At 55.5% G+C, this 16,976-nt stretch overlaps 1 protein-coding gene across 2 annotated transcripts; it reads right to left on the bottom strand.

Moving 5' to 3' along the window:
• Window positions 1-671: 671 nt before the first annotated feature.
• On the bottom strand, window positions 672-14,209 carry NIPSNAP1 (nipsnap homolog 1). Of its 2 annotated transcripts, none has more exons than XM_081113810.1 (10): window positions 14,106-14,209; window positions 8,082-8,209; window positions 7,863-7,908; window positions 7,512-7,606; window positions 4,084-4,154; window positions 3,786-3,926; window positions 3,480-3,511; window positions 3,043-3,137; window positions 2,865-2,948; window positions 672-1,758 (listed from the first exon to the last, which is right to left on the bottom strand). In XM_081113810.1, exons 1-10 carry the CDS (start codon window positions 14,198-14,200, stop codon window positions 1,694-1,696), a joined length of 852 nt encoding a protein of 283 aa, XP_080969936.1. In that variant the 5' UTR covers window positions 14,201-14,209; the 3' UTR covers window positions 672-1,693. The 2 variants fall into 2 exon arrangements, with proteins under 2 accessions (XP_080969936.1, XP_080969935.1); XM_081113809.1 differs by lacking the exon at window positions 14,106-14,209 and adding an exon at window positions 9,105-9,169.
• Window positions 14,210-16,976: the final 2,767 nt, after the last annotated feature.

A 16,976-nucleotide genomic window follows, 5' to 3' on the forward strand; every position in this document is an offset into this window, starting at 1 on the left:
GGTCTTTTGCCCAAGATTACACAAGAGTGGGGTAGTGGAGAGCCCTGGCCGGGTCGCTCAACTGGTTAGAGCCTGGCGATTGCTAAGGTTGCCGGTTCCAGTTGGGTTAGGGCACATACAGGAATCAACCGATGAATGCATCAACAAATGGGTGTTTCTAAAATCAGTAACTTAAAAATATTTCGAAGTGTGGCAGTGTGAAGATTTGGACCTCTGTGGATATGCCTCCATACCCTGGGTTCTTAACTGTCACATTCACCCTAACGTCCCACACTATGGAGGGCAGCGAGCCAGGCAGGGCATTAACCCCATCTTACACGTGTTTTTCCCCCCCAAGTGCACCAGCAGTTCCCTAGTTTAGGCCCGATTTGCCCAGGCAGTCGCAGTCCTAATGCATCGTTTCACAGCTCCAGTGTTTTCTACCCCGGGTAGGAATGGCACGGGCAGGTTTAGGACTCTGGTATGAATCCTTATCTGGAGGTAGAAACACTGATGTCCCGAATCCCTGGTTACACAGGCGTTCCTTTCGCCACGGGGGGCGACCCTTCCTGAGCAGCAGTTCCGGAAGCACAGGACCACGTGGGGAGGAAAATCAGCAGTTGGACCTGGGAAGCTGGCCCCGTCTCGGGCACCTACCAGAGCTCCTCGCAGATGATGAGAAGACACCATGGTTTATAGTAAACATTTAATTGGTTCCGTCAGCAATTCCAGCGCAAGTTTTCCTGAAAGGGGAGGCAGAATCAACCTACCCAGAGGTTCATGAGGTGTGGAGGTCACCGAGGAAAAGCACAGGCCGTGGCCTGATATCTGCCCGCAGGAAGGGAAAGGGAGGGCAGGAGAGTCCCCGCACAGACAGACGGCTGCAACGACACATTCAGGTTTTCAACCACATGGTGTAGAGGGAAAGCGAGGAGCCTCTTTCCAGCTGCCTTGTATTAGGAAACCCTCCCAGGTGGTCTCGTCACCTCGGTGCTATGTCCCCCATTCTGTATTCCAAGTTCTGCAGTTCAAACCCAGGCTGTGAATTCTACGTTCTACCTTCTGGGTTCCTGGTTCTCGTTCTGTTCCATTCTGTTTCCTGCCCCCAGATCCTTCCCAGCTCCATTTCCCCAGCCTTTCTGGGTTCATGAGATGAACCTCCGGCTGACTTTGCTAACTTGAGGATTTCCCTTTACTTCTTGCAATTCTAGGCAGTTCTAGGCTTTTCCCCAGCAGGAGGGACGTGGGTTGGACTGTCCAGCAAGTGGATGGCCAGTGGAGACCGGGGAATTTCCCCGAGAGCCTGGTCTGCTTTCACCTCTTCCCCTCCCACCCCACCTCTAACCACTGGACACACTACCTTTTGTGCAACTAAAGCTAAACTGTTGTTTGCCATGGTGATACTTGGGGACTGGTGGGCCCGAGATGAGGAATTTTAGAGGGGAGGAGGGAATGTGAGAAGACATAAAAGGTTGCTGTTCTTCATTCAAAGAAATTAAAAACTGCTTCCAGCACAGGGGCAGGGATGGGCAGGGCAGGCAGAGCTGCAAAGTCCTCAGGACTCTGTCATCCTCAGCTCCCCGTTGTCTGAGCTGAGCACTAGCCCCCAGAGTCCTTCCAGATCAGAGAGAAAACCAAGACAGCTGGACTGGGAGCCCCTCTGTCCGTGGCTGTCCCGAGGGAGAAGGGCAGTGAGGCGGCGGCAGCAGCAGCATCACTGGAGAGGCGAGATCTTCAAAGGGATCATGATCCGAGACTCCATGTGTCGCACCAGGGGCACTGCGGGGAGAGGCAGAGGTCACAGAGGTGGACGCGGCCAGCTCCCCCAGGAAACTGGCTTCTGAAGGGGAGAGTGCCTGGGACGCTGAGACAGGAAATGCCCACCGCCCTCCCAGAATGGCCCAGGGAGAGCACGGGGTCTTCCAAATGGTAAGACAAGGGAGGACTGAGGTGGTGATGAAATGCAACATGTCAACGCTTTTCATAATTATACATTTATTTTCCTGGGTTTGTGAGAACAAAACAAAAAAACTAGCCTAGCCCTAGCCGGTTTGGCTCAGTGGATAGAGCATGGGCCTGCAGACGGAAGGGTCCCAGGTTCAATTCCAGTCAGGGGCACATGCCCAGGTTATGGACTCGATCCCCAGTAGGGGGCCTGCAGGAGGCAGCCTATCAATGATTCTCCCTCGTCATTGATGTTTCTATCTCTTTCTCCCTCTCCCTTCCTCTCTGAAATCAATAAAAATATATTTAAAAAACAACAACACTAGCCTAGTAAAAAGTGATTTCACTGATAAGATTGCTTAGGACAATGCTAGGTAAAGCATTTATAGAAAAATACCAAGAAAGTAACTGTAGCAGTAGACTGGTAGGACAAAAGGGCTCCGTCAGTCAACACCTACTGATCCAGGTGGTCCTAGGAGGCCCAGCGAAGGGACAGAGAACTGGCTGGGAAATATTTGCTGCGTGCTTCCTCTGTGCCAGGCCCTGGGTGTAGCCCTCTTTATAAACTGGCTCCTGGAGCCCTCCCTTGAGCCCTCCAAGGCAGGCACCGTCACCATCGCCATTGTACAGACGAGGAAACGGCCTCAGTGAGGTGGAGAGCCGCGCCCGAGGTCACAGGGCACACAACTCCACTCCTCAGAGGCAGGGACCTCCTGGTTGCTATGGCATCCCCTAGAGCACTCACGTAGGCCTGCCTGGACCACGTGCAGTGAGCCACCAGGATGGAATCCCAATAACTCACTGTCTTCAAAGCAAGCTCCCCATCGCTGGAGGTAGTCAAGGGAGACTAGATTCCATCCTCAAATAGGGCTCCTAGCAGATGACCTCCAAGGGCCCTACTGCCCCCTCCAGCCCTCCTGCTCCCCGGAGAAGGGACTCACCTGTGTAGTAGACATTTTCGTCCCAACCCCTCTTCCTCCAAGCAGCATTTCTAGTCTCTTCCCGAGACTGCAGGTCTTTGTAGGCTGTGGGAAAGGCAATGCCTCATTCCTTGGGCACACAGGACTGGCTCTCCCTGCACTGCCCCGGGGGTGGGGTGGGGTGGGGGGGGGAGCCTACCCCAGAGATGGTGCACCACGTAGAGCTCTCCTATCTGTGAGAAGAAGCCGCCCACCGCCTCCTGGTTCTCCTGTCGGTACTTGATGGCCCGAGCCCTGCACGGCGGAAGAGTGTTGGGGAGACGCCAGGGCCGGGAGACAGGGCCCCCTGAGGTGTCTCCAGGCTGATTTCTCTGCTCCACCTCAAGGGAGAAGCCCGAGGCCCCCAGCTCTCGAGATGGCCGGGGAATGGGGTGACGGAAGTGAGCTGCGGGCTGGGTGATCCCAGGGGAGTCTCTAGAAGATGCTCACCTCCTGGTTGCATCCTCCCACGGGATCCCCGAGGGGCAGAGGTTGCAGGGTTCCCTGCCATTTGGCCCCGGGAAAGGTTAACTAGGGGCCTTGGCAGGGCAGGTGGGCAGGGTCTCCCCAACCCGAGCCCCCCGCACGACCACTCACCAGTTGTTGCCCCACTCGATCATGGTTCCCGGCTGAGAGAGAACCAGAAGAGAATCGAATGAGCCCTCACCTCGGATTCCAGCGTCACAGCTGGGTGAAGGCGGGAAACTGCCAAGTCTCCCCAACTCCAGGGGTCCCTTGGCCTCAATCAGGGGCCCAGGTGCATACACACCTCTGTGCTGGGCCCAGAGGGCGGGAGAGGCCAGAAACCCCAGCCTCCCTGCCGGGGCACCCGCCTCGGGGCGCCTACAGCTGCACTCTAGCAGGGGGAGCGGGGCAGGCAGGGGTCGGGCGGGAGGGAGGCACCTTGAGCTTGTACGTCCTCAGCTCATAGATGTTGGGACCTGCTCGGGGCTGTGGCTCATTCCAGAAGCTGAACTCGAGAAGCATCTGGTTCCTCCTGGACAGCAGCATCTGGCTGCGCTCCTTCCGGAACTCCAGGTACTCCTGCGGGCGCGGCGGTCAGGGCAGGGCAGCCGGGGAGCAGGACTCCCACCCCCCTTCACCCCCGCAGCGGGTCCCCCGGGGTGGCGGAGGCAGCCCCCGGCACAGGCTGGGCCAGATCCAATAAGCGGAGAGGTCTGCCGAGCGGATGCCAACGTACCTTGTTGTTTTTGAGTTTGTTCATGCAGTCCATGAGGGCGGGGTAGCCGCCGGAGAAGCGCCACAGGTGCACTGTGGTGGGGTGAGAGGTTTGGGTCAGGGGGCCCCTGGGACCCAGCCCTGCTTCTCCCCCAATTGGCTAAGCATGTGTGTAGGGGGGTGGCCTCCAGCCTGGTTCTCGGTAGCACCAGGAAGGGAGGGGGCAGTGCTGGGCAGGGCATGACCCCAGACACAAGCCCAGAAGACCTAGGCTGGAGCCCCAGCTCTGCCAGGTGGCCTTTGACCCCTCCAGGCTTCAATGTCCTCATCTTAAAAACGACAATAAGCCCTAACCGGTTTGGCTCAGTGGATAGAGCGTCGGTCTGTGGACTGAAGGGTCCCAGGTTCGATTCCGGTCAAGGGCATGTACCTGGGTTGCAGGCACATCCCCAGTAGGGGGTGTGCAGGAGGAGGCTGATCGATGTTTCTCTCTCATTGATGTTTCTAACTCTCTATCCCTCTCCCTTCCTCTCTGTAAAAAATCAATAAAATATATTAAAAAACAAAAACAACAATAACGCCCCCACCCAAACATCCTTAAACAGCAACTTGAACCAGACGTGAATTTATACCCAAGGAGCAGGGCACACGGAAAGCCAGGCCGTGAGGGACACAGTAGGAGGGGGTAGGTCTGATGGGCTGAGATGGAACATTCCAAAACAGGGAATTTAAAAAAAATAAACCAAGGGACAGAACAGCATGTACGGTATGCCACCACGTGTTGGGGGCGGAGGGACTTCTCCAGGGACACTGGTCTATGTGCCATCTCTTGATGGAGACCCATGGGATTGACAGCAGATGGCCCTGGGGCAGAGACCCGAGGCCTGGGGACTGCACGCAGGAAGAAGGCTGACTTGGCACCGAAAGCTCTTGTCCTGTTTGAAGTTTCTCCTATAGCCTTGGGACTGGGTTCATTATGTCCCCTATCCCCACGCCTGCCCAGGACCTCAGAATGTGACTTGATTTGGAAATATAAGCTCCTTGTAGGTATAATTAAATGAATATTAGCTCATACTGGGTTGGCCTCAAATTCAATGACGGGTGTCCTTATGAGGGGGCGATCTGGACACACAGAGAGAGAATACCAAGTGAAGAGAGAGACACGGGGAGGAGCGACGCCTCTACAAGCCAAGGAACGCCAAGAGTTCCCAGCAACCACCGGCAGCTGGAAAAGGGGGAAAAGATGCTCCCCCTCGTCTTGGGAAGGAGCGTGGCACTGCCCACACCTTGAGTTCAAACCTCTGGGCTGCACACCTCTGTTGTTTTAAGCTGCCTAGTGTTGGAACTCTGTCACAGCAGCCCTAGGAGGCGACTACATTGTGAAACCAAAGAACCCGCTACTGTGGAAGCAGAGAGAACAGTCTTCCATCCTTGGGAGAACGGCTGGGACACGGGAGGAAAGAGCCCCAAAGGCCCATTGGATGCTACACTGTGGGCAGCTGGCTAACCGGCTTCCCAAATGCGGGTGCCCAGCCCCAGCCTGTCCATCACCTGCCTCTGGACTCCATCTGTGCCTCGATGGTTCCATCTGCCAAACTGTCTGACCCTACGGTTTGTGTAAAGGCCCTTCCCAAGGGGAAACCGCGAAAGCACTGTATGGATGGAAGGCTACCACGACCAGGGATGCTGACCTGGGGAAGAGGAATGAAGTTAATCCGGGGGGGCGGGGGGGGGGGCGGGGGGTGAGGAAGGACTACCAAGAGGAAGAAGTTACAGGCAGGGCGTGTAGATTCACTTGAAGAAATAAATCTCTAACCATGAAAGTAGTTCTTCTAGAAGGATCAGTGATTCTTACAAATTCATTAAAATGTAGCCCAGCCGGCGTAGCTCAGTGGTTGAGCGTTGACTTATGAACCAGGAGGTCACGGTTCGATTCCGGTCAGGGCACGTGGCCGGGTTGCAGGCTCGATCCCCAGTGGGGGGCGTGTAGGAGGCAGCCAGTCCATGATTCTCTCTCATCATGGATGTTTCTATCTCTCTCTCCCTTCCTTTCTGAAATCAATAAAAAAAATTTTTTTTAAAAGACACGATTATCAGGACTATGAAAGAATGAGATAAGCTGGCTTAAAAGGTAGTGAGCTCCCCATTGCTAGGAGAGTTCAAGGGAAGCATAGAGAACCTCCTATCAGGGCAGCTCCAGAGGCGCTCCCTGTGCTGTGCAGAGTCTAAATCAGTCCCGGACAAGAGGATTGTCTACTGCGATGCAAATGTTCTATAGCCGTGCTGTCCAACACGGTAGCCAGAGTCACATGTTGCTTGAAATGTGGCTTGTGTGACCGAGGATTGAATTTTTCATTTCATTTCACCTAATTTTACCTTAAACAGCTACATGTGGTTAGTGGCTACCTTCCCGGACAGTATAGACCTCAAGGCCAAAGCCCCCTTTGAGTGGCTGAGCTGCTATGAGTCAACGAAATCTATGGGTGGCCCCTACCACCTGGCGCCAACTGAGGTGGGTGAGTAGGGGTGGGGTGGGGCATGCTGGGGGGTAAGGAACCAGCTCAGACAAGAGCCCCTGTTTATTCCACAAACGTGAGCCGCATACTGGGGATTCATTCAGTGATGAAGACAGACAGACAGACAGGGGCCCCGCCTTCCCAGGACTCACCACCTACAAGGGGAGACAGACAAGTACACCATAGGCTGCACTATCAGGGCAGAGAAAAGGCAAGTCTTGGGTGCTGGGGAGCCAGGGGAGAGGCCTGGCCCAGCTTGGGTCAAAGGAATCAGGGAGGCCTCCAGGAGGAGGTGATGACTATATCAAAATAAAAGACGAGGAGAGGAGTAAACCAGGGAAAGTAGGCAAGGGAGAAAGTCTGCTTCGGGCGGAGGAAACAGCAAGAACAACAGTGTGGAGCCAGACGGTGCAGGCAGGACAGCACAGGAAGCAAGGAGGATGTGGAGAGACGAGGCCAGAGGCTGGGCAGGGAAGGACGCGCAGAGCCCTGTGGGCCACCCCAAGGGCAGAGGGGAGCCCCCACAGGTGTCTGAGCAGGGGAGTGAGTCGGTGAGGATTGTATTTACAAAGACCACTCTGGCCCGGCTGGTGTGGCTCAGTGGTTGAGCATCGACCTATGAACCAGGAGATGATGGTGTGATTCCTGGTCAGGACACGTGCCCGGGTTGCGGACTTGATCCCCAGCAGGGTGTGTACAGGAGGCAGCCAATCAATGATTCTCTCTCATCATTAATGATTCTAACTCTCTCTCTCTCCCTCTCCCTGCCTCCCTGAAATCAATAACAATATATTAAAAAAAAAGAAGAAGAAAGAAAGAAAGAAAAAAGAAAGCCCCCAGGTGTGCTGCTGTAGAGGGGGTGGAGGGCAGCCAGGTGTAAGGGGGGGGGGGGCCTGGGTGGGCGGCAGTGGTGCTGGAGACGGGGGCACCTCACCTGCCTGGTCCTGCTCCCCATACCACGTGTTCCAGTTGCCCACGAGAGAGCAGGGGTAGTCCTCATCCAGGTGCAGCTTGGGCAGCACGGCCTCCCTGTGGGAGGGGCACAGAGATGGGGGGGGGGGCTCACACCAGCTACATCGCACCCTGAGGTAAGGGTTTCCACTCAGGCCCTCGGGCCTGGGTGTCAGCCTCCCCATCTCTCAGATGCAGATGCCGGACAAGACAGCCTTAGGACTTCCGGCTCCAAAATGTGCATCCCTGGACTTCTGTAAGGAGCATGGGGCTGGGGTAGGTCCCCACCCACCCCAACAGGCACGGGAGCAGGTGGATGGAGGAAGATGCTCACGTCAGGCTGTTGTAGGCATCCAGACACTCAGGCTTCACATTGTGAACTGCAAGAGAGGACAGAGTGGGAGGTGAAGCAGGAGTGTGTGTGTCCGCGGGGAGCTCGGGTGTGGGGAGCCCCACAGGGCCAGGGCGCCCGGGGCAGCTCAGGATCTCCCCACCCAAGCCTGTGTGGAGGGGAGGGCTGGCGGGCAGGCTGGGGGGCGCAGCAGCCGCTCACACTGGATTTTGTAGAGGTTACTGGTCTCCTTCTTGGACAGGAGGGTGGAGTGGGCGTCCTTCCGGGGATCCACCTTATGCACGAAGAGTGAGCGGAACCAGCTGCCTTCATTGTCCTTGGAATAGAAGCTGCGGGACAAAGGAGTTCAGAAGGACAGGCGGCCACGGGGAGCCTCCGCCTTTCCACAGGCTCAGGTGCCCCGCTCCCCTCCCCGGGGCTGGTGACCCACATTCTGGGAACAGGGCCACGGAATCCCATGGCAGCTCCAGGATGTGACATGTCATTCGCTGGAGCCAGCTGAGCAGACCTGGTCCCTTCTGCAGGGTTCCGGGCACCCGGTTTGCTTCCTGAGTCTTTGCTGAGCCTCAAGAGGCCCAGGGAGGCAGCCCCACCTCCCATCTCTCTCCAGCCTCCCTGCCTCCACTTCACCCCCTTCCAAGGGGGGGCCCCACAACTGCAGCCCCTTTCCCGGAGGCAAACCAAACCCAAACCCACCTACTGCACAGCCACAGTCCTAACAGCCCAGCCTGTAGTGTCAGCCTCCCCCCAAGTGTGTACCCCTCTCCAGGGATGCTCCTCCCTGAACTCACCAGGCTCTTGCACTCTGTGCTTCCTTTGTAAGTTCTGTCCCCTCTGATGAGGGGGGGACACTGTACTCCCCCTCTTTCCCTGCGCTCACACTACACCCGGCCTGCGCCCCTTCCCAGCCCCCACAAATGGATGGCCAGAGACCACTAAGCTTTGTCCCCGAGGAGGTCCCAGGTGCTGGAAGCAACCAGCCTTGGAACACAATGACAGCTGGAAGTCTCTGGTAGAGCCCAGGAGAGTGAGCCTGGACTTAGCCTCTGGCAATCTGGGTGGGCTCTCCAGAGGAGGTGATCTGGCCAGTCTCCAAATCTCCAGGCTAAAAAGCATAGCAAGGCAAGATTCATTCATCCAGCCAACACTTAATTGACAAAGATCTGCCTTGTGCACCTCCTTAGGGTGCTGTGAGAATGAATGAATGAATGAACAAATGAATACCGTGCCTTGTTCAGAGTGGAGGGACCTGTTACCAGGTCCTGCCAGACCATCACTGCCTTCCCCACACAGTCCCAGCAGCTTCTGGCCAGGCCTGAAAAGCAAGTCTGCATGATTTCCGGCAGTGGAAACCCCGTCAGCAAGTCCTCCCCTTTTTCGAGCCTTTTCTGTGGTTAGAATAAATGTCTTGTGAATTCAAAGCATTACATTTCCCCCCAAAAAAATATGCAGCAGCCACTGGGACAGATGAAATTAAAAAAGCATCTTAAGCCCTGGCCGGGTGGCTGGGAGGGGGTTTCGCTGTGGATCACATTCATTGAGGACGTCCGCTGTGCCAGGGATCTGCGGCTGGCTTTTCAGTAGCTTGATCCGGCGGAAGCTGTGGAATGATGTCACAGTGTTGATACTCCTGGTGTCCCCATTTTCCACACGGGAAAATAGAAGGTCAGGGAGTTGAAGGGGTGGTGGCAGGGAGAAGAGCAACTCCTCCAGTTTGTCAACCAAGACCTTTGCTCCAAAACTCATGGGCTCCAAGTCATTTATTAACACCAGCAGTGACCAAGATAAACAGCCAAGCGGCCAGCCCTGGAGAAGAACCTGGGGAGTGGACGGCAGGTCCAGGAGCTCTCGGGGGCTCCCAGGTCTTCCCAGCACCCTCCAATTGCTCCTGCCTGCGGGCTCCCGTTTCTCCATGTGTCAGAGGAGCGCAGATCTCTCCCACAGGTCAAACCCAGCAAGGGGCCTGGCCAGGACCCGAGGGCAGCGTCTGACCCGGAACCCAGCATTCTCAGGCTTACATCTCAGCGAAATCACAACATTCTCTTGCCCTTGAACTCCTCTTTGACCTCTCTCACCTTTCTATTTTTCTGAAGCTCCTTCTAACACAGACCTTTTTAAAAATCTATATACCTATATATATTTTATTGATTTCAGGGAGTAAGGGAGAGGAGGAGAGAGAGAGAAACATCAATGATGAGAGAGAATTATTGATGGGCTGCCTTGCTGGAAGCCGGTCCACCCTTGCTGCTTGACACAGCCGCTGCAGGGAAGAAACATCTGCACAGCTTATGTTTCAAAGGACCTGGCGTATATGGCATATGGTTTGCTCCCCCTCTTGGCGCTATGCATTTTAAACAGGACCACCTCCCTGAGTAAGGTTGTTTCCCCAGGTTAGGGATTAACAGGACTAAGGAAGAGAATAAATCAGTAAATCCCCCTAGTGTTACAGAAATACCATGTACTACTTATGAAGAACTTGGACTAAGACTGTTGGCAATAAATTTGGGACTTGCCCTAGCCGGTTTGGCTCAGTGGATAGAGCGTCGGCCTGCAGACTCCAGGGTCCCAGGTTCGATTCCGGTCAAGGGCATGTACCTTGGTTGCGGGCACATCCCCAGTAGGGAGTGTGCAGGAGGCAGCTGATCGATGTTTCTCTCTCATCGATGTTTCTAACTCGCTATTTCTCTCCCTTCCTCTCTGTAAAAAATCAATAAAAAAAAATATTTTTTAAAAAATTGGGACTTGTTGGGCCCACATCCCCAGGGGTCTTCCCACCAGGGAAAGCACCAGAGTCTATACCCCTGGAGACCCACCGATACAGGGCAGTCCCAGGGAAGGCAAGCAGCGAGGCTGGGAGGACATAACCTTTACTGGGTAGGATAATCTCCTTCAGTCACTTCCTTGTAGCCCATCAGTAGAGCAGCAACCTTGGAATAGCCCTTGTAATGGAACACAGAGATTAATTTAGACAAGATTAAAATCAATAGAACTAGATAGAGACAGGATTTTTGGCAAAGGTCAGATAAGAAACAAGGAACTGTAGAACTGTTATCCAAAACATACCATGATGTGATTATAGAGGCATGCTTATAGGATCAAATAGTATAAATACAGATGTAACAGGACAATAAAGAGAGAACCTGGCTATGCTGATCAACTGAACGCAGTCTCCATGTCATTCCTTCTTCGCTGACTCCGTCCACACCTTTGGGAACCCCTGGACCTGCTGGAGTAGGACCCCAACACTGCCTGCTGCAAGTCCCATGCTGGGGATCGAGTCTATAACCCAGGCATGTGCCCTGACCGGGAATCAAACCTGTGACCTCCTGATTCATAGGTCGATGCTCCACCACTGAGCCATGCCAGCTGGGCTAACACATACCTTGTTTTATTTGTTTGCTTATTATGTGCCTTGTTTACTGATTCCCTGCTAGAAGCAGCACCATAAAGACAGGGCTGTTGTCTGTCCTGTGTAGCCCTGCTCTCTCCCCAGTGCCCGGAACAGTGCTGGGCACGTGGCACATGCTCAGTCCGTGATTGGGGAACAAAAGGAGAGGTGGGGGAGCTCAGACAGAGCTGCAGGGAAATGGTGAGAGGTGGAAGGTGGAAGGCCAGAAAGGGTGGCCCTTCGCTCAGAGCACGGACACAGGGCTCAGGGGCCCTTCTCTCCCACCCTCCCCACCCCCACCCGCAGCAGAATTTGTGTTTTCAGAGCACAGGTTCTGGACAAACTGGGGTTCTCACCCCAGCTGGGCTTTATCTCTCTGAGCCTCACATTCCTCATCTGGGAAACAAAGGCAAAAGGACGGGCCTTTTAGAGAAAGGGTTTACACAGCAGTGGCAGCCAGTAGCACTGTTCCTACCGAAACTCCTAACTGATCTCTGGGCTCCCCCTGTCACCCCACTTTTCCCAACCTGCCCATCAATTGTTGTCAAGTACCACTTTGGTGATGTCTTCCATGCCCCCCCCCCCCCCCCCGCGGCCCCGCAACTTCCTACAAAACAAAGGCTTGGGATTCCAGCTCTCATCCACTTCGCCAAACTTTCCAGAGCCAATTCCCATTTAAATGAGATAACCACCGAGCCAGGATTCCCCATCCCAGTGGGTCTCAAATCCCCTGAGACATTCCCAGGCCCCACCCTAGACCATTGCAACAGCCTCTCTGGGAATGGGCCTAGCGATCCGGGTCTTAACAAGCCCACCAGGGGTTCTGGCGCACACTCAAGTCTGAGAATCACTGCTCTAGAGCAGTCCCAATTTATTATTATTATTATTATTTTTTAAATATATTTTATTGATTTTTTACAGAGAGGAAGGGAGAGAGATAGAGAGTTAGAAACATCGATGAGAGAGAAACATCGATCAGCTGCTTCCTGCACATCTCCTACTGGGGATGTGCCCGCAACCCAGGTACATGCCCTTGACCGGAATCGAACCTGGGACCTTTCAGTCCGCAGGCCGACGCTCTATCCATTGAGCCAAACCGGTTTCGGCTATTATTATTTTTTTTTTAATGTCATCTCGGGAAAACCATCCCAGACATGTCAAAGATTCTGTGATCAAAACTCTACTAAGAATGCCTCTTAGTCCTAGATAAACACACAATACAGCTTTGTCCAATCTGTGGGAAGGATCAGCCCCATTCACAAAAACACCTCTCATATTTCCCCCGCAGCCCTGCCATCATTTTCATACGACTACGTCCCGTCTCCCCAAACACATGGGATGTCATTCCATCCCCCGGGATACCTAGCGCAGGGCTTCTGGCATGAGAACAGCTCCATATATGTCCCAGGTGAGAACTTTGCAGTAATGACACATTTGCACTCTTCATAGGTATCAATAGTCTGATGCCTGCCCCACCCCCCCACCCTGAAACGGCTCCATAATGTTTTATTTCTTCGCTAGGAAGCAGGGGTCTATGCACATTCTGAGACTCTAGAAAGGGCCCTATTTCTGCTTCCTGTTCCAGAAGCAGTAAGACACACTGGAGCTAAAACTGAAGCTCTGTTAACAGGATCACGGGTGCAGCAGTGATAACTGCTGTTTACTGAGCTCCTACTATGCGCTAAGACTTAATCGTCACAATATGTTTTTGAGAAACAAGAGGCTCCCAGGCTCCTGTGCGGCCTCTGGACGGTTGCCACGCAAATGGCTTCTACCACCAACGGATTCTACAACCCTGGGAAACTGAGGTCCCTTCTCCCAGTCTTCAATCTCTTCATCTGGAAAATAAGATGATCTCCCCAAGGCCCTTTCTGGCCTAGGATGAGGGGCTCATGCAGAAACTGCCTGAGACATCGCCTGGAGCCAGGGGCAAGACCTCCCATCCCCAGGGGCTAGCAGCCTCACATCAGGGCCCTTGGAACCCTAACAACTCTATGAGATATGCACTATTTTATCACTCCCATTTGTCCTGAACCCTGGGCCAGGGGTTGGGAAAACAGAAAACGAGGTGATGGGTCTAGGAGGGGAGACGGGCAAGCGCAAGCGTGGACAGGGTGTCAGTGCAGCGATGGGGGAAGTACCGGGCGCTGGAGAGGGAGGAGGGAGGGGAGGCCAGGGCCAATCGGGGAGCAGGGCCCACACAAAAGCTCAGGCTGGGGGCATGGTCCAGCCGGCCGCCCTCTCCCGAGAGGCCGCCAGTGGTGGCGCAAAGAGCATTGGGTGCCAGGAGACCAGGGTCCAGGCCCAGTGATGCCACGGCGCAGCAGGGGGAGTGACCTTGGGCAATCCCCCCCCCCCCCAGGCCTCCTCTGCCCCACCTGTACTGTGCAGGGTTGGGGAGCAAACGGTCTGTGCAGCCGTGGCTTTTGGGGATCCTCCATTGCTCCCCTTACGGCTCCCCCCGACCCCCAAGAAATTCCAGAGAAGTGGCCTCTCCCAGGAGCCCCCAATGGATGCTGCCTCACAGTCACCGCAAAGCCGGGGGCTGAGGCCACTCCTCCTGCCTCCCCGGCTCCAGGGCCCAGGATCTGCCCCTCCCATTCCCCCCATCTTCCATCCCCCCAGAGCCAGGCGCCCCCTGGAACGAAGACCCTGCGCGCACCACCTCCCGCATTCTGGCTCAGGGCTCTACCCCAGGCCTGGATTTTGCCCCCGCCTCCAACCCATAGATTCCGAGCCGGAGTCTGCCCCTTCCCCACGACCAGGCCCCGGCCCCCGCCCTGCACCCCCCTCCCCCCCGTGCACGCCTCCCCTCCCCTCCCCCGCCCGGCTCTCACCGCGCCGCAGCCGCAGCCGCAACCTCCGCGCGGCGGGGCCCGGGGCGCCCCAGCAGCCGCGCCGCTGCAGAGATGCTGCTCAGCCGCGGAGCCATGTTGGCGGAGAGCAGGTTGGAGGGAGGCCCCGCCCCTGAGCCCGCCTGGGGGGCGGGGCGTAAATAAGTCCCGCCCCCTCCGGTCCCCCGCCTCCTTCCGCCCGCTGCTGCGGTGCATCCCCCTGCCCCCCACATTCCACTGACACGGGGTGGGAGGAAGTCGGGGTTCTTTGCCTCTGAGCCCCTGCGCGCTGCTCCTGACTTGCTCCGTGACCTTAAGAAAGCCCTTTCCCCACTCCGGCCTCAGTGTCCAGTTCAATGAAATGGGGGCGTTGAACAAGGAGATGGGGAGTTCTTAGCCGGGCATGGAGGGATGGGCATCAGAGCAAGACCCCGGAGACGGTGCGTTTTCCTGGGGGTGAGGGGAGCCACATTGTCCAAGAAGCAAGCCCCCTCACCATTTCAGACGGGCGGGCAGGGCTCAGGGCCGCGCCATCTCTCCATCACCTCCTTCACTCTTCCCATCCGCCTTTACCATCTCTTCCTGCGTCTCCTGGGGCCCCCTGCCCTCCTCCTGCCCCGTCCAGCTCCTTAGTCTGCTCTGCAAACGAACCCCTGCTCGGCCACGATCCCCCAGATCACAGACCTCAGCAGAAGCAGGGAGCCTGCAGACCCCACACGGGGACCAGGGGCTTGGTGGCTTACGGAGAGACGTGGAAGCATGCCTGTCCCCTGCCCCCCCTACCCCACCAAGTGCCTACCCCAGGCAGGTGGCTCCTTGCTGGTGTGCTTGGAGTGGGGGAGTGGAAGGCAGGCTCTAACTCTGGGATTCCTTCAGCGAGTACTGGGTCTGCCTGGCTGGTGAACGTGTGACACTCTGAGACACCAAAGGTGGGCAGAACAGTAAGGCCCGGGCCCCCTAGGGACTTAAGGGGGTGGGGGGGGGAGGCCATATCAGCTCAGCACTGACTCTGAGCCCCTCCAGGGCACTCAGGCACCTTCGGCCTCTCACCCCTCACCGCTCCTGCCCGTGACACAAAATATTTACTGGGTAAGTGAGGAATGTAAACAAAAACATTTTTGCCAATTGCAACAGAGGCTGTGAAGTGCCGGGGGCCATGAGGATTTACAATGGGGAAGAAGAGAAAAAAGGGAGGTCCCATACAGGCCTGAGGGTCAGTGATGACTTCTATAAGAAAGTGAGGCTCAGCCGAAACCAGTTTGGCTCAGTGGATAGAGTGTCGGCCTGCAGACTGAGGGGTCCTGGGTTCAATTCCGGTCAAGGGCATGTACCTGGGTTGCGGGCACATCCCCAGTGGGAGATGTGCAGGAGGTGGCTGGTTGATGTTTCTAACTCTCTGTCTCTCTCCCTTCCTCTCTGTAAAAAATCAATAAAATATATTTAAAAAAAAGAAAAAAAAAGAAAGTGAGGCTCAAACTATGATTTTTTTCCCTGTGTTTTCTAAAGTTGCTACAATGCACATGTATTATTATATGTGATTTATTTAAAAAGGAAACTATATCAGTATGATAAACGGAAAACCTGAATGGATTGCCACAAACAGCCCTGGCCCGTTTGGCTCAGTGGATGGAGCCTCTGCCTGCTGACTGAAGGGTCCTGGGTTCAATTCCGGTCAAGGGCACATGCCTGGATTGTGGGCTCGGTCCCCAGTGGGGGCCGTGCAGGAGGCAGCTGATCCAGGATCCTCTCTCATCATTGATGTTCCTATCTCTCTCTCCCTCTCCCTTCCTCTCTGAAATCAATAAAAATATATTTAAAAATAAAATAAAGAGCATGGGGGGAGGGAGGATTAGACCCAGCTGGGCCCAGTGGCTTTTTGGGGTGATCAGAGGAAACCAAAGGGAGTGAGCGCCTCCTTGAATCAGTGTGATTGCGAGTTCCCAGTCACAGCCACCTCCGGGAAAGCCCAGGTGGGCCCATGGAGGTGCAGCCATAAGATGTCACTGGTGTCGTTTGGAGGAGCTGTCCTTCCCTTAGGATCTGCGTGTGGCAGGCGTGGAGAGGTGGATGTGACTGACGTTGGACCTAAGACTTGAAGGGTAAAGTAGGGAGTTTGCCAGGAGCAGGGAGGACCTTAAGCAGAGGAAGCCATGTGTGCACAGTATGTGAAAGAGCTACAGGGAAGAAATGGGTCTCGATTGTTCCGCACGATCCCATGGAATTCAAGGGTGGCGGCAGCTTCCCACTGGGTACCGGGAATGCCTTCCTAACCAGGGTGTGGGCAGCCCTGATGACCTGTCACTGGATGTGCCCGCAGGGGCCGCATAGCAACTCGCTGGCGACGTGACAGAGGGCATCTGGAAGCCACAGGAAGCTGGGACCCTTGGGCAGGGTGACGCTGGCCCTCCTGGTCTCCGTGGAGAGTCCTCAGCAAATGCTTGGTGTTTCCGGCTGCCCCTGCAGGGAGGGAGGAGGGAGGGCTGGTCTGCAGCCTCCTCACGCTGGGCTAGGCATTTCCAAAGAGGGTTTTCCCATCTTCCCCCAAGTCAGGCGGGGCATGCGCCCACCCCTGCCCCAGAGTCATGGGAAATGGGCGTCCCTCGCCATGTCACACGTGAGCCACCGTGTGGCCGCTCACTTGGAATGCAGCTTTGAGAGCTTCACCCCTACCCCAGCTACTCATTCCAGCTTACCCAACTGTCTTTGTTTCATCACCGAAAGTGCCCCCTCCCAGGAAACCCCCCTGTCCTGAGGAAATCGGGAGGTTTGGTCATCCTAATTGTGGCCCTTCCCCTCTGCTCAGGACACACCCCGCTTCCATCCCAGAATCTTTTCTTTGCTTAACTGACTCCATTTACCCTGCCTCGCCACGCC

Source organism: Myotis nattereri, assembly GCF_964212035.1.
Source record: "Myotis nattereri genome assembly, chromosome: 19".
Lineage (NCBI taxonomy): Eukaryota > Metazoa > Chordata > Mammalia > Chiroptera > Vespertilionidae > Myotis > Myotis nattereri.

Coding starts and splice junctions, on each gene's coding strand:
- NIPSNAP1 (XM_081113810.1), bottom strand. CDS start 14,200: ATGGCTCCGCGGCTGAGCAGCATCTCTGCAGCGGCGCGGCTGCTGGGG. Junction 7,607..7,862: donor GATGCCTACAACAGCCTGAC/GTGAGCATCTTC, acceptor CCCCTCCCACAG/GGAGGCCGTGCTGCCCAAGC. Junction 3,512..3,785: donor TGAGGACGTACAAGCTCAAG/GTGCCTCCCTCC, acceptor GTTCTCTCTCAG/CCGGGAACCATGATCGAGTG.